General features: G+C 34.5%; 1 protein-coding gene across 1 annotated transcript in view; it reads right to left on the bottom strand.

Annotated features, from left to right (window-relative positions):
• The window catches only part of klf7a (Kruppel like factor 7a), a 40713-nt gene that overhangs the window by 7210 nt on the left and 17248 nt on the right, over positions 1-16255 (bottom strand). Inside the window, exons 2-3 of the mRNA XM_026204809.1 lie at positions 5772-6402; positions 955-1078 (exon numbers count right to left, since the gene is read on the bottom strand). Coding sequence (XP_026060594.1) covers positions 955-1078; positions 5772-6402 — 755 coding nt within the window. The remainder of the gene's footprint in view (positions 1-954; positions 1079-5771; positions 6403-16255) is intronic.

Below are 16255 nucleotides of genomic sequence, written 5' to 3' on the forward strand. Positions count from 1 at the left end.
TGTAGTAAAGGTCTTCACAGAAGACCCGAGACTTGAGGACCCAGGGACCCATACAGGTGCAGGGCTATATTTGAAATGGTCAGCCGGGTCCCGGTCCCGTCCCAGTCTATTACTTTGGGTGCCAATGAGATCAGACATTGTCACTCACCACATTCACTCTGAAAGCGTATCTACAAGACCTGGTGAATACAGAGAAACCATTGTCTGAATAGCAGATGTTTTAAATCATTAAGCTACATCTACTGGCACAGGTGACAGGTGGACCATACAGATTTGAAAATGAAAAGATCTCCGACTATTCATCACATTTTTAGACCCAAGACACCTGTGTTAGATTTTGCCATTAAAAATTATGTTTAAGATATAAATCAGGTCACACAAATTGCTGACCAATTATTCCCAACATCCCTTCAAGGTGCTAGAACTAAACGAGGCTTAGTAAGAACTAAATGAGGCTGATATGTTTTTATTTTTGAAATTACAAATATACTGTAGTATCATAAAATATATATATTTTTTTGTAAATAATTCTAAATAAATAAATAAATAAATATATTTTATTTTTTTATTTTATAATATTTATAATTACAAAATAGTTTTTTTGTTTTTTGCATTAATATATGTACAGGTAAACTGTCTACCTTAGGTGCTGGTCACCATTAAATTGTCTTGCTGCCAAAATCTTAGAAATTATTTATATTACATGTACATGTCTCATTCATATTGCATCTAGATCATTATAAAACAATGAAAAAGGTTTAATGAATGAATAAATAAATAAATAAATAAATAGTTTAGCATTCTCACTGTTTGATGTCATGACACACTTCATTTTATTAAGTGCAATATTATAATTTGAGGTGTAATGAGTTGTAATAAGATTTTTAAAAAATGTGACATATCAGTTGTCATTTGTAGGCATCACACAGGTGATCGTCTGGTGTTTTGACTCACCTGTCGCAGTGATTGCACTTGAAAGGCTTGGCGCCGGTATGTTTGCGGTAGTGCCTTGTCAACTCGTCGCTTCTCGCGAACCGCCATTCACAGCCTTCCCATGAGCACTTGTACGGCTTCTCCCCTGATACACACACACAAACAGACGCACACACACCTGATTAAAAACGCACCTTCTTACTCGTGAGGGCTTGAAATCAGCGATTCGGTCCAGCCAGCCGTCTAATTCATTTGTTTTAAGTTGATTAGCCTATCGGAAGAGTGTTGACACAATTGGAGTTTATGAAATACATGATCGTCATTAGAGCGCACAGCTGTCGGACCCAATGAACTCGCACTCAATGAGCTTCCAATGAGATCTTCACTGCGTTTAACAGATGTGAGAGGCTGCGTGCACATTTTTGATGTTGTATGTTTTCGTTGTGGATGGGAGCTGCCTTGTAGGAGGGCTGCGGTTCATATGGGGTCTCATTGCTCGTTCATTAGCGCTGCTGAACGGAATGTATGAAATGGGGGGCAGACAGAGTTTATTTGGATCTCTGGGAGAGGCTATAATTGGAGTAGTAATGATGGGTAATGGGGAGGAACCTCATATTTACTGTCAAGCAGCTGGCCCTGTCTCCACTGTTTGCCACATCTACAAATCTTCAGAAACGAGACTGTAGCTTCATATAAATTGCTTGACGATAAAATAAGTCAGATTTTCATGCACACACGGCTCCCAAATTTAACTAGCAGTCATTAAATCAACATGAACTCAAATAAGAAATCAAAATTGATCTTAATACATGTTAGTCTATATGAAATCAGAATTAAAAAAGACAAAAAAAAAGATATTTTTTTTATCAAAAAACAAAACAAAAAACAAACAAACAACAACAAAAAAATCAAACTACATTCATTTTTCCTAACCTAATATACTGTTAACAAATAACCAAGTAGTTTCAGGTGGGAAGTACTAGCATTACAACACATTTGTTTTACCCGTGTGATTGATTGACTGAAAATTATCATTGATTCATTCAATCATTCATTCATTCAAGATTTACATATATATATATATATATATATATATATATATATATATATATATATATATATATATATATATATATATATATATATATATATGTAAGCTTATTTATTTATTTTAAAAGCCTATTTTGTTGTTTGATTTAAATGTTATTTTATTTATTTGTTTGGTTTTTGATTTACTGATTTATTTTAAAAGTGTATTTAGTTGTTTAGTTGGCCTTTCATTTATTCATTAGGTTATTAGATTATTCGGTTATTATATATTTTTTTAATTGTATTTTAGTTTATTTTAAAATTGCTCTTTTTATTTATTTATTAGGTTGTTTATAAAAAAAAACTAAATGATTTATGTATTTATTTATTTTAAAAGTTATTTATTAGGTTTATTTATATAGTTATTTATTTATTTCTATTTAGTTATTTGTTTATTTTAAATATTTATTTATTTATTTACTTATTTTTAATTAAAAGCTTTATTTATTTATTTTTAAAAGTGTATTTATTTGGCTATTTCTGAAGCTTATTTATTTATCTATTTATTTATTTATTTTAAAAGTAAATTTATTCATAAAAAAACTACATTACAAAATGTACATAATCCTACATAAAAAAATACAATAAAAATCGATTTGAAATTTGAAACAGATACCACTAAGAAAGAAAAATTCATTGTAAATTAATTTTGTGTCGACTTTTTGTTTAGCATGAAGATCCTTCCATGACAGCCACACTTTCACTCTGAGCCGTAAAAACAATAACAAGTTATATTTAGATCAGAATTAGAGTGCTAAATTGCGTTCCCTTTCTCACACATTCAATAGCTAGCCACATTAAGCAGGACAGGTTTAGACCTGCGCTCCCTACAACCGCAGCACCAGCCAATTATAAGTCAGGGAGGCTCGGATGCTCGACTTTGTCGCCTAGCAACCAGGCAGGAGCGTAACGTAGGAGGCAGCAGTGGAGCCGGCTCGATCTGGCATCGTCTGTCCCTGTGTGCCACCAGCCAATTACTGCTCATACTGGCAGGGGAGGATGCAGTTGCCTGGCAACCGGGATGTTACATGATACATGTATGTACAAGTGGATATATGTGCGTATGTGCAGTGGGAATGAAAGTGCATGGACGAGGTTAACAGTGTAAGCTGAAACCAGTGGCGAGACCCGAGAATCGTTCCCAATTATAGAGTCCCATTCAGAGACACACCAGTTGCCTGGCAACTCCCCACCCCCATCACACAACCTTTCCTCTCTCACACACACTTTTTCTCTCTCTCTGCACCCTTACAGGTGCCGGAGTCTCGCTTAATTACATTTTCTCAGTTAAACTGCAGACAGAAAGACTCATTATGATCTGTGCGGCTCACGGCGGCACCAAGCAGAAAGCCATTTTCTGCCCTTCACTGCTCTTCCATGTTTTTTACGAATCAGACTTTGTTATAACAGAATGCAGAACAACGGACAAAGTGGAAACGAGTGCTGCCACGTTCTCCTCTTCACCCCTCTGCATTTCCCTAAAAACCTGCTCCTATATAGTTCCCGAACGCCATTCATAAAACAATCCAGAGGGAAATGTCACTTCCATTCAGGCTGCCTCTGTTTCTGTACAAATCTCAATCACAGAATTTGCCAAAGTAATAACGCCTCCAAAATAGGATTTTGCTAATTGTAAATGAGTTGACGAATCGCTTTGCATTAAATTTGAATGCAGCTCATTGCTGCTTTGTTTTTTGGACAAATGCAATACGGAAATGGACTACAGCTAATGAATTATGCAGTTTTACTAAGTAAAAAGGAGTAAAAGGTTGCATTATTGTGTCAAGCAAGCACAACAGCACAGTTTAAACCTTTTTTTTCTGCAAAAAGTATATAATATAATATAATATAATATAATATAATATAATACTTTGAGTGTAATCATCATTGGTATCAGAGTTTAATGCTATCTAGAAAATTAATTGTAGTGGAGCTAATGAATAATAGAGTTATATAATAAATTTTCTAGGAAAATTATTGAAACATTCTATAATATATTGTTTGTATCAGAGTTCAATGCAACTCAACTCATTGATCAAAAACTATAGGAAAAAATATATTATATTATATTATATTATATTATATTATATTATATTATATTATATTATATTATAATGGATTTTTATATTTCATAAATGCATACACATATGTCATTCTCAAATATTATTTGTGTTCCAATATATTTAACGTATGTTACTTTTGTGTCTAATTCACATTAAACATGGCGTGACACGTCAAGCTTGACTATGCACAAATTAGATTTAAGAACTAGTGGACAGTAAGATTTTCAGAGAATTGTTACTTAAAGTTACTATAAGACTTCTGAAAGCTTGGAAAGTGCACAAGTCATTTCAAATACTTTTATGGCGCTTTCTTGTCCTTTTTAGACCTTGACAAGGCGTCCTGGTATTCTGCATTCTGGACCGTCAATCTTCGTGTCATAATATATACGGCCTAAATACTTTCTAATACATCAGAAGGGAGCCATTAACATGTGGCATGTTCTGATTTCAAGAAATGGGGATCTACTCTGGTGTGTTAACAGGCGTGCAGCAGACATAGGGAAATATACAGACGAGTACGTCTCATTTCAGCTGGTCTATCCATCATGAGGCAGTTATTCACTCCGTGGACAGCTTTGGGACAGCAGTCTGAGTGCTTTTGGATTGAGATCGAAGAGACAGAGAATTATGGCCATTTCCTGCACCGTTCGAATCTGCTGAGGAAGTACTGTCGCAACCTTGAGAAGATGTTTGCCGCCGAGGGGCCGGACAGGCACGCTGCCATGGCGACGACGAAGTACCATTAATTACATCAGCTTGTAGCTTGTTGTGTACAATTAGATTGATTGTGCAAAATAAGAAAATTAATGATAAATGTGGTGGAATTGACTGAGTATTTCTAAATATGTCACGTTATTACTGTAAGAGCAAGTAAAATTTTTATAGCTGCAACTAAACTAAACACTTTATTAGATTAACACACACACACACGCACACATACATGCACGCATGCACGCACACACATATATATATACAATATTGTTGAATGGATCATTCAATGACTCACTCAAATAAAGTCATTTTTTTTAATTTCTGTATGATTTAGTTTTTCAGAACAAATCGGTTGAATGAATGATTTAATGCCTCATTCAAATGCAGTAATTTGCATCGTTCCTGAATAAATCAGTGTTTTAGAACAAATCATTTATACAAATGATTCAATGAATCACTCATAAAGAAAGTCACTTGTTTCATTCCTGAATGAATCAGTACTTCTGAACAAATCAATTCATTTTTTTAATTGTTCCTGAATAAATCAGTGTTTTAGAACAAATCAGTTGCACAAATTATTCAATGACTCACTCATAAATACAGTTAATTGATGATTGTTTTTGAATGAGTCAGTTAAGTGAATGATTCACTGACTCATTAATTCAAAGGTTCAATGACTCACTCATAAAAATAGTTAATTACTGATTGTTTTTGAATGAGTCAGTTAAGTAAATGACTCGCTGACTCATTAATTCAAATGATTCAATGACTTACTCATAGATACAGTTAATTGTTGATTGTTTTTGAATGAGTCAGTTAAGTGAATGATTCACTGATTCATTCATTCAAAGGCGGTCCACTTGCCACCTACTGGGGAACTTTGCAATGCAGGACCATTCACTGAAAAATGGGAAAACATCAGCACAATAATCAAATTGCAAATAATTAGTGAATTTCAAAAATATATTCGCTTACCTGTATGTGTCCTCTGATGTGCCTTCAAATGTGAACTCTTGGTGTAGACCTTTCGACACCCGTTGAACTGGCAGCGATGGACCCTCTTCTTGTTCTCTGCCATCTCGCCAGCTCCCACGGTGCAGGTGCCGCCCTGTTCTCCGTCGCTCTGTGCTCCGCTGCTGCCGTGCTGGGGAGAAAGTGGGACCGGGTGGGCCGTCACCAGCTTGGCAGAACTCAAGCCCACCTTTCGGGCCACTAGCTTGAGCGTGAGGGTCCCGTCGGGCGAGGCACTGAGTGTGTGGGTGGGTTTGACTAAGTGACGGCCCAGTTCTGGGGATGAGGGAGGTGTTAGGGAGGTGACGGCGTTCAGCTGGGCTGCGTTGACCCCTAAGGCGATGTCTGGAGAGGTCACAGTAGAGGAAGTGGAGGAGAGAGTTTCTTTGCGTGGGGTGAGGCGAGGAAGAGGAGGAGGAGGAGGAGGTGGAGGACTGGGGGGGTCGTTGAGGCTGGGAAGGAGGGGGTCTAACAGGTCTTCATCCGCATCTTCCTTCATGAAGGAGGGGGTAAGGAGACCGTCTAGTTCCTCATCAAAAAGGTCAGACAGTCGTTTGGGTTCTGTCTGCAGATAGCGTTCCAACTCCAGACATGTCTGTGGAAAAAGATTTAGGTGTTTTTATTTTTTTTATATGCCATTCTTTTATAGATTATTTTTGCTGTTCCACTGACAAAAAAAAATGGTACAATTTTGTTGTAAAACCTTAATGTCAAGACTTCATAAAAATATAAGACTTCAAGAATTGAATAAATTATTCTTAAAAAACTTTATATGAAGTATTTTTTAACCCAATCGTGTGACAATCCATTCTTTCATATATAAACTGTATATATATATATATATATATATATATATATATATATATATATATATATATATAAAAAACATTTTGTGATCTAAAACCATTCAGATATTTTTTAATCATTATAATGATAATTATTATTTGTAAAATTACGCTTGATTTGCTGTTTTTTTTCATATATAACTTCAAGCATTCATAAACAATTCTTATGACAATTGTTTGTACTTTATTCACAAAACCTTTATGTTAAGCTTTCGTAGAAAATACTCTCAAATGAATCATCCCTTAAACAATTTTATTTTGAAATTGCCACTATTATGAATGCAATGCAATATTATTATTATTTTTTTGTATAGCATTATTACATGAGTAATAAAAGAATGCCATTTATACAGAAATCATTCATTAATAATTTGCATTAAAAATTATGTTAGAATTACATCCGTGTTTACACATTTATTGCGCTGGTTTCATGATTTAGTCATCAGTCATAATATTTTACATCCTGTAGGTTTATTTATATGGCCTCAGTCCTGTCACTGAGATGCATTTAAAATGCGGTTGTTATTTGACACCAGATCCATTTCTTCTTTTAATATCACTTTAAATATTGCATTTTGTTTGTACCTATTAAACAACCCAAGTAATTAAATGCTAATCTACCTCATTAGCGCTGCATGTAAAGTAATGTGTTTTTTTTTTCTTTTTCTTCAGACTAACCCCTCTCTGGACTGTTAACTGGGTACTGAGACTGCTACTGCATATCATTTGCTTCAGCAGGTCTTCAGGAATAGATGGTTACACTGTGATTGATTACACAGGCTAGACTGGAGCTCTCTGGAGCTGAAGAAACAGACCTGGCCTGGATTGCTTGTTAGAGCGCTTTATGTGGAGCAAAACTGGCTCTTCAAACAGAAGGGGAGAGAGAGAGTGTGTGAAAGAGAAAGAGCCATCAGACTTGGATTCTCCCATTTTGGATGAGTTTTTATATTTCAGTCTAAAGAATTGCACACAGAACAGCAGCATCAACACGATACGATTTAATGGCAACTTATGAGTTACTAAGATACTTCAAGGGGCCATACAGTATAAAGAACAATAACATTGTCTTTATTTTGAAATTAAACAACACAAAACCTCTTCCAGTGAACACTATTTTAAAACTGTAAACTGCTTTAAAAAAAAAAAATTGAAATGCTCTTTTGTGTTTGATGAGTTTATTAAAATATGGCTAGAGCCCATATTGGGTGGAGCATATATTTACTAGTTCTGTCAATTGATTGATCATGATTAATCGCATCCAAAATATATTTTTTATTTACATAATATGTGTACTGTGTATATTTATTATGTATATATAAATACAAGCCCATGCATGTTTATATTTAAGAAAAATATGTTGTTTATATAATACAAATAATTATATATAATATAAAATATAAATATATACATGTATATACATGTAAATAATTTCTAAATATATATTGAATGTGTGTGTACTTATATATACATAATAAATAAACACAGTACACATACATATATTATGTAAACAAAAACATTTATTTTGGATGTGATTAATCACGATTGATCTTTTGAGCACTAATATTTACCAACACTTATTTGGTATTTGCCAATTGAGCATTACATTAATGCATTTATGCTTAAAGGACATTGAAAAAACCCAATTGGAACAAAAACAGTTGGAAGCTATAAGACTTAAAAAAATAAATTACAAAAACAAAAATGAATAATTCCCCCCAAAATAACTATAAACAATCAAATAAATACTTTTTTTGTAAATATCACTAATAATGAAGGATGTTAGAAAATTGGATGCAATAAAAAGCTATATATACACTGTACATATATATACACACACACACAATAATAATAGCAAATTAATATATATATGTTCATATATATATTTATAAATATTTATTTTTTCATTAAATTGTATTATTTATATTACATAAAATAAAAATAAAAAATGTGTTAGTTACAAAAAATTTAAGAATGTATTTTTTTGTGTGTGTGTCTGTGTGTATTGGAAATAATAAAATGCTCCTCCTTTAAAAGTACATTTTTTGCTCAGTTGTCTAAGAAAGAGCAGTAAAGTCAAGTTTTTATTTTCTGAAATGTTTCTCATAACATGACCCAAACCTTTTACAAAATCATAAAGAACAGTAACCTATCATCTCAGACAAACTGGCCTCTAGCTATAAATGTCTCGCTTGAATCTCTGGCTCCAAACACGACGGCGGTTCGGAGCAGTTTCTGTTGCTAGGCGATGTTGTTTGCTTGTCATTTTATGAAAGGAGCGTCTGCCGTTTTTTCTCAGCGTTAAAAGCATTTTAATGTCTGTGCTGAACTGCAGGTTTCAGAAGTCAGGTAAACAGAGCATAGCTGAACTGACATTACCTGAGACGTCACCTGGAAAATCGAAACACGACAGAAGACGCTATAGTTAGAAGACACACATCTTCGCTTAACCGTCTCCGAGCAATCTGCTTAAGGAACCACGTCTCTCAACTTGTTCAAAATAAATATTTGCATTTCTAAAAATCTGTTGTTTTCCCTTTTACAAAAACACACATGGTTTCTCGCTGTGCCCTGAACTGATGGGTAATTAGTCATTTAAACGAAGCAGTAAAGAGATACTCTCCATTCAGTGAAAGCGCTGATGGGCTTGTGCATCTCTGTGCATGTTTCCCAGCTCAACCAATGACATTTAAAAGCCTCCACTCAGCACGCCGGCAGCGGTGCGCACTGTATGGGCCCTTTGGACGCACGCCGACACATGAGGGATTGATTTTCTAATGTGCTATAGGGCTGCGGTGGTCTGGCATGTCATGCCTGCATGCTGTTGAACCGTCACACGTATGACAGGAACACGGGCAGACTGAGTTCATGGGAGTGCGTGTGAGCACGTCATATCGAGAAAGGGCAGACATGTGCATATGTGCGTCGGGAAAAAGAGGCAGATACATTTTGAAGGTGAGGCGTTTGGGAGTCAGGTCTTTCTTATCGCTCTTTTGCTTTTCTCCGTCTCTTCGCCCCTCCTCCCGCAGGCCCTGAGGAAGTGACATTCAGGGGATATTGTTACTTAAAATGGCAGCAAATTCAATGCGTCCAGTGCCGTCTGGGTCGCTTTGGGCCATGTGATTTAGCTGTGCTGCAGACTGGATGCCAGTCGAGTCGAAATCGACGCTGTAAAAGCTACCTGGTGGATTCGCAAATCTCTGACAATTTGGATGTTTAATCAAAACTGCTCGCAACTCGACGCCCCAGTTTTGTCATAAAACAGGCAATAAAAAGGCAGAGCGTCGCTCAGTTTGATAACAGATGGCTTGAATTTCTTCTTGTAGTCCCTGTGCGGGTCACACATGATCTGTGAGAGACTGTGACATAAAACAAAGCTCAAGTCCCAAGTCAAGGTCATTCGGTGTCTTCCAGGCGTTTCATAGCTATCAGAAAACCAAGCCAAGCTATTAGGTACGCATGAAACTGAGATGTTTGAATTAGTATGAACAGACAGAGTGCCACACAGTTTTCATCTGCAAAAACCAATTAGATGAAACGCCATTAGCATTACATAAACTTTCTAAAAAACAGCTTGTCTTGATTGAATGAGACACATGCAAGCAAACAGCAGATATTCACAACCCAAGAAACGAGCTGGCAATTGTAAATAGGCAACAGTTAAAACCATTTTACTTGGTGATTATTTTTTTTTTTTTTTTATGATTTATGATTTTTTTTTAATAGAATTTATTAATAATAATACCAGCAGAATAAAAGTATTATTTTAAACGTAATATAATTATAATAATATTATTAAAAGTAACAAACATTATTATTAATACATTATTATATTAAAATTCACATATATATAATTATAATAAAGTAATAATTATATATATATATATGTATATATATATATATATATATATATATATATATACATACATACACACACACACACACACACACCTTTATACACATATATATTAGTGCGGTCAAATGATTAATCGTGATTAATCATATCCAAAATAAGTTTCTGTTTACATAATATATGTGTGTGTTATGTGTATATTTATTATGAATATATAAAACCATATGTTTATGTTTATATTTATATGTACCATATAAATATACCATAGTAAAAATCACAGCTAGAAATGTTCATGCATAATAGCGCAATGATTGATCAAGAATGAATACCTGAAGGTCATAAACTTTTCAATTTTAATTTGGTAGTCCAATTGGTTAGAATTGGTCCACATGTTCTTCAGTTTAAAAATAAAAATGCAGACAGAACTCTGGCATCTGAGATACATTTTTAACTATTTCCTCTTGACGTGCTGTCTTAAAAATGCAATCAATATTTGAGGCTCGAGATGCTTATAAATTTGGCAAGATGTGATGCAACGGTAAAACACGTTGTTCTGATCCATACATAGACAGGCAATTTAAAAATAGTGCAGAAAGAACTGGTTCTACACTCAGCTGATTGATTTGGAGTATTTAAGCAGCCAAAATGAACATGACAAAAACATCACCACAGAAACACACACACACACAAAAAAAAGAGAAACATCAACTAACATTTAACAGGTGTGATGTTTCTTCTTTTCGTCCGTTGTTCCTCCAAATATTTTTTAATTGGCTGTTTAATTGGCTCTTTTAATACAGAAGTTTCAACATTCATGTGTTGCGAAATTCTGCTGTGCCAATATGCAAAAAAATAAAGGTTCTTAATAAATTTCTATTATTATTATTTTTCATTTAATTTGTCACACTTGAACATGGATCACATATACAAAAACTGAGTGTATTCGAGGATTTTATGTGGATGTCACGGGTCAATTTGACCTGCCATAGGAATGAATGAAACGTCGTAAAAACAATTGTATTAATTATTTATTTTTAAACAAAATCTGACACAATCCAGATAAAAAAACCCACATGATTAAGGAAAACAAGGTAAATAAAAATTTCATAAATTAATAATCTCCACAAAAAAAAACACATCAAAAAACATAATACATAAATATTAAGAAAGAAAAAAGTTAAAATGAATCAAAAATAGAAAGAAAATCAAAATGAATTAATATATATATATATATTAATATATATATATATATATTGTGTGTGTGTTATTCCATACAAGAAACCATTTTTTTTTCTCTAAAGAACAGTTCTTAAAAGAACACATTTGTCTTGATGTGAAGAACATTTAAAAAATCTCAAGTACATCTTTTTCACTACAGTATATAGAACCTTTTGGTTCTCTTGGAAACCTAGAATTGTTCCTCAGATTATTAAAATGGCTTTCGCAATAGGAAAAACTGGTTCTCTGAACTGTTCACTGAAAGGTTGTTTTGGCAACCCAGAATGGTTCTTCTAAAGCAACCCTACATTTTTTACTCTTTCCCTGCCGAATTTTCCGGGTTTCTGCGTTTTCACTGGTATACACTCAGGGAAGCTGTTACACATCTCCTGAATGAGTCCAGAATGTGCCGATCGAGAACACAGGCGAGGACGATGCAGAATCTAGCGATTTCATATGTAAGCATATGCATATGGAAAATAATGTGATCATCAACATATAAATGAAAACTCCCTATTATCCAGTGAAATGTCGATCCAGGAAGTGGAAAAGGACTGTGCAAATTTTGGGGCTGCTGATGGAAGTGATCTACTGCATCTTTGCTTTGATCATCATACTGAATATGATCCAGATGTAGTATTAGCTAAAAATTAGATTTTCTCAAAGGCTCTGTTCTTTTATTTTGATGTATTGTTCAGACACTGAAACAACAAAATATTCTGGAGGCCATGAGATTTTAGCGAAAATGATCAAAAATGCTGGTGGGGGCTGCCAACCTTTTTCAAATTTGCTGGCGGAGAAAGAGTTAAGAGTGTAGTTAGGATATGGTATAAAATTAATACACCAATAATTAAATAATAATAATCTTCAGTTGCATCTTAACTCCACCTTATAAAGCGTGCATGTATCTACCAGTATCTAATGTCACTGGGTGCAGAAACTGAGCAAGTGAAGACCCCCTGCCGGCATCTCGCACCACATCGTAGAAGGAGCGACTGTCAAACATGGTGAGGTTTGAACTGATAAAGTGAATCATTTGTGACGTGCCCCGCAGCGAGCGCAGCTGAGAATATGAGAGTAAGAAACACAAGGCCCTTCACTGTCAGTCACTTATGTGCCCTTTTCTTTGGAAGCCTGTCCATCGTTGCCGATTTGTGACCTGTTCCTCGCCGCGGGTTTGGCGTGATTTATCATCTGTAAAGTGATGAACCTGGCTCGCGATCGGTTGTTATGGCAGCGATGTTGACACGTCTGTCTTCTGTAGTCGAACCCGCTGCGCAATTATCTTTTCTGCATCTGTGCACCTGTGACAACATGTCACTTCCTCTTGCATCTCAGTACGGCCCCTAGGCATCGAACCCATAACAATACCAATGTATATACGACAAAAACGGGTGAGCACAATATAAGACCAGCTATTGCTCACTTTATATTAAGTTTAATATAGGGTAATCTGATTTGAGAAAGGAGAGATACCCTCATACAATCTTCCCCATGCACCATGTCACGCAGCGGGAATACCGTCATGTGGCGCACCAATTAACAGCGAAGCACTGCATCCTTCCAGCAGACAAAGCTAATAAAACAAGCTGGTTATAAAAATGAATGAGGAGCCCGTGGAAGAGAAGCAGCACCGACATCTAGACCAAATGCAAACAGCTGTTAAGCAACTTGACAGAGAACTGCTCTATTAATTTTAGGGAGATGATTTAGAATCAGCTGTCCTCAGCTAAAGGCCGTTGGCGGCGGAGAGGCAAAAACATGAGAACGGGGGTCATTTATCAGGTCAGGTCAGGTTGCTGATCGCTGTACTAGAACATTTGTCAATTGTGGAAAATAATCTTCCTCTGCGGCTGGACCCTGCATTTCCAATTTCGAGAATGGAAGAATCGTGTGCTGCTCGGGACACGTGACGTTTCCACATCGGCCTCCTTTCAAAAGCATCTGCACTTAGATGCATTAACTGTTGTGCTGTGCTGAAAATCCTTTACCCAATTTGGTGTTCCTGTGACCAGCCTTTTAAAAATATTTTGTTATTTTATCACCAAATCTTTCTTGATTCCAAGAAAACAAGTTTGAAAAAATGGTTGAATCCAATATTTGGTGATAACAGTAGAACAAGAAATGTATAATAATTTATTGTGTGTGTGTGTGTGTGGGGAGGAATGGGTTGGGGACTGATTGTTACAATAAATAATACAAAATAATCTAAAAAAAAATACAACAATTTTGGTCTTATGAACATTAACTAGCATTTTTGGGAAATAAATATCCTCATTATTATTATTTTTTTAATATAGTTACATTTATTTTTTTAAATGTTTATCCATACTTACCACAAAGTTTTGAATGGTAGTGTATCATGGTTTCCACCAAAATATTAAGCAGTTAAATATTAACATTGATAATAAGAAATAATATTTGTTTTTTATTAAGCAGCTAATCAGGAATACATTTCATTTTTTTATATATATTAAAAAAGAAAACAGTTATTTTAAATTGTAATCTCAAAATATTACAGTCTTTACTGTATTTGCAATCAAATAAATGCAGCCTTGGGGGCTTCTTTTAAAAATCGTAATTATTTTAACCCTTTAACTGCCCCACCAAGAAAAAAGCATTTGAAATTTTTTTTGTTTGCATTTCTTATCTCCTTATGTCATTAGTTACCACACTCAATGTATTTTTTTTCAACACGTCCCATAATTTTTAAAATATCGGCCTCTACCAAATGGTTGATATGTCACTTTATGGCAAAAGTACCAGAATTCATACACATACTATGGAAATCAGAAAATATGAACTATAATGAATGATCAGAAAGTTATATTTCTCAGCAAATAGTACATTCTGACAGCAGAAAGGATTATCTGAAAACATTAGCTTAGCTTTTCTACGTTTACCATAAAGTGACAAATCAACCATTTGGTTGAGCAGGCAGTTAAAGGGTTAAACTTATGATCGGTAGTTTGTGTATTTTATTCATTTAATTATTAGGAACATTATTCCTCTCTGTAAGTTCCTGAATGAGTAACACAAAAAGGTATTTGTTGCCATTCTGATCATACCAAGTGTCTGATATACCACATGAAAGCTGATTAGTCACTGGACACAACAAAGAAACCCTTCCAAAGGCTTTTTAAAAGACCAGGCCCTGTTAGATATACACACACCGACTCCAGCTATCCACTTACTCCAATGACACCCTCCTGACGGATGGGCTCAGAAGTGAAACTCATCCAGCCTGTTCTCTGATCAGTCATTGATCTGTAATGTAAGACTTGGGCTAAAGGGAGAGGGGGACCACAAATGACCACCTGCCAGTGCTTTGATTCAGGAAGGGACTGGCCAGCTGGCGGCACCCTGAGACACAATCCCCCTTCAGGCTGCAGCCGATCGATAGGACGGGGGGAATGATGGGGCCGTGCGTGATCTCATCAACAGTGGCCCTCACAACTCGCCCTGCCTCCCATTTACAGCCTCGCCAGGCGGCGCCTAAAAATAACCTACATCTCATCTGCAGGAAGCTTGCAGACACACACACTGGCACATAGTCTCGGCCATGATGCAAGAGCCAGACCTGACTAAGAAGACTTTGTAGTAAGTTCGAAGCATTTATATTAACAAGTTACTAAACATTTGATAGATAGATAGATAGATAGATAGATCGACAGACACTTTCAGTGTTATTATATAATAATATCAGTATAATAATAATAATATTATTATAAATAATTAATAGAAATGATATATATCATATATAAATTATAAATATTTTTTGAGCAAGAAAGCTATTTTCTAAATATTTTTCTAAATATTCATTTATTAAATTATTATTAATGAACTGTTATTAATTTATATATATATATATGGAACAAAAATAATACAAATAATTTATATCATATATATGTGTGTGTGTTTTAATATTTTAAAATGTTTTAATATTTTTATTCATTTAATTATACATATTTTCTGAGCAAAGATGTTATAAGTAATTGTATTAAAATTATGATTAATTATTATTATATACAATTATATACAATTAATAATAATAATAATAATAATAATAATAATAATATATTATTATTACTATCGCTATTTAGAATACTCTATTTTTTTAATAACTAAAAGAAAATATTTTATCATTTTATATACTTTGTAAAAAGTTTTTTATCATAATTAAATTTGAATCTCACTAAGCAAGTTAGTTACAGCTAGCTAGACTGTAGAAATATTTGTTACCAGCTACATTAGATTTACTCAAAGAGAAATCTATTTAGAAATATTTAAGAACCCCTTTGAGTTTTAAAGTTTGTTACCGCAACAGTAACATAAAAATGCATGCTAAGCTGGACTGGCCACTGTATTAGCCAAGTGTCTGTATATGTTCACATAAATATTTTTCCGGTTTTGCTTGACTTCGTAAACCTAAAATAAACTATACACAAAACGTATTAAATTATTACACAGACTCCAGAGTAGTTTCTAAGCATCCCTGCTGACTTTCTCAAAGGAATGACATTGATCTAAGTGTA

This window comes from Carassius auratus, chromosome 26, assembly GCF_003368295.1.
Source record: "Carassius auratus strain Wakin chromosome 26, ASM336829v1, whole genome shotgun sequence".
Classification (NCBI taxonomy): Eukaryota; Metazoa; Chordata; class Actinopteri; order Cypriniformes; family Cyprinidae; genus Carassius; species Carassius auratus.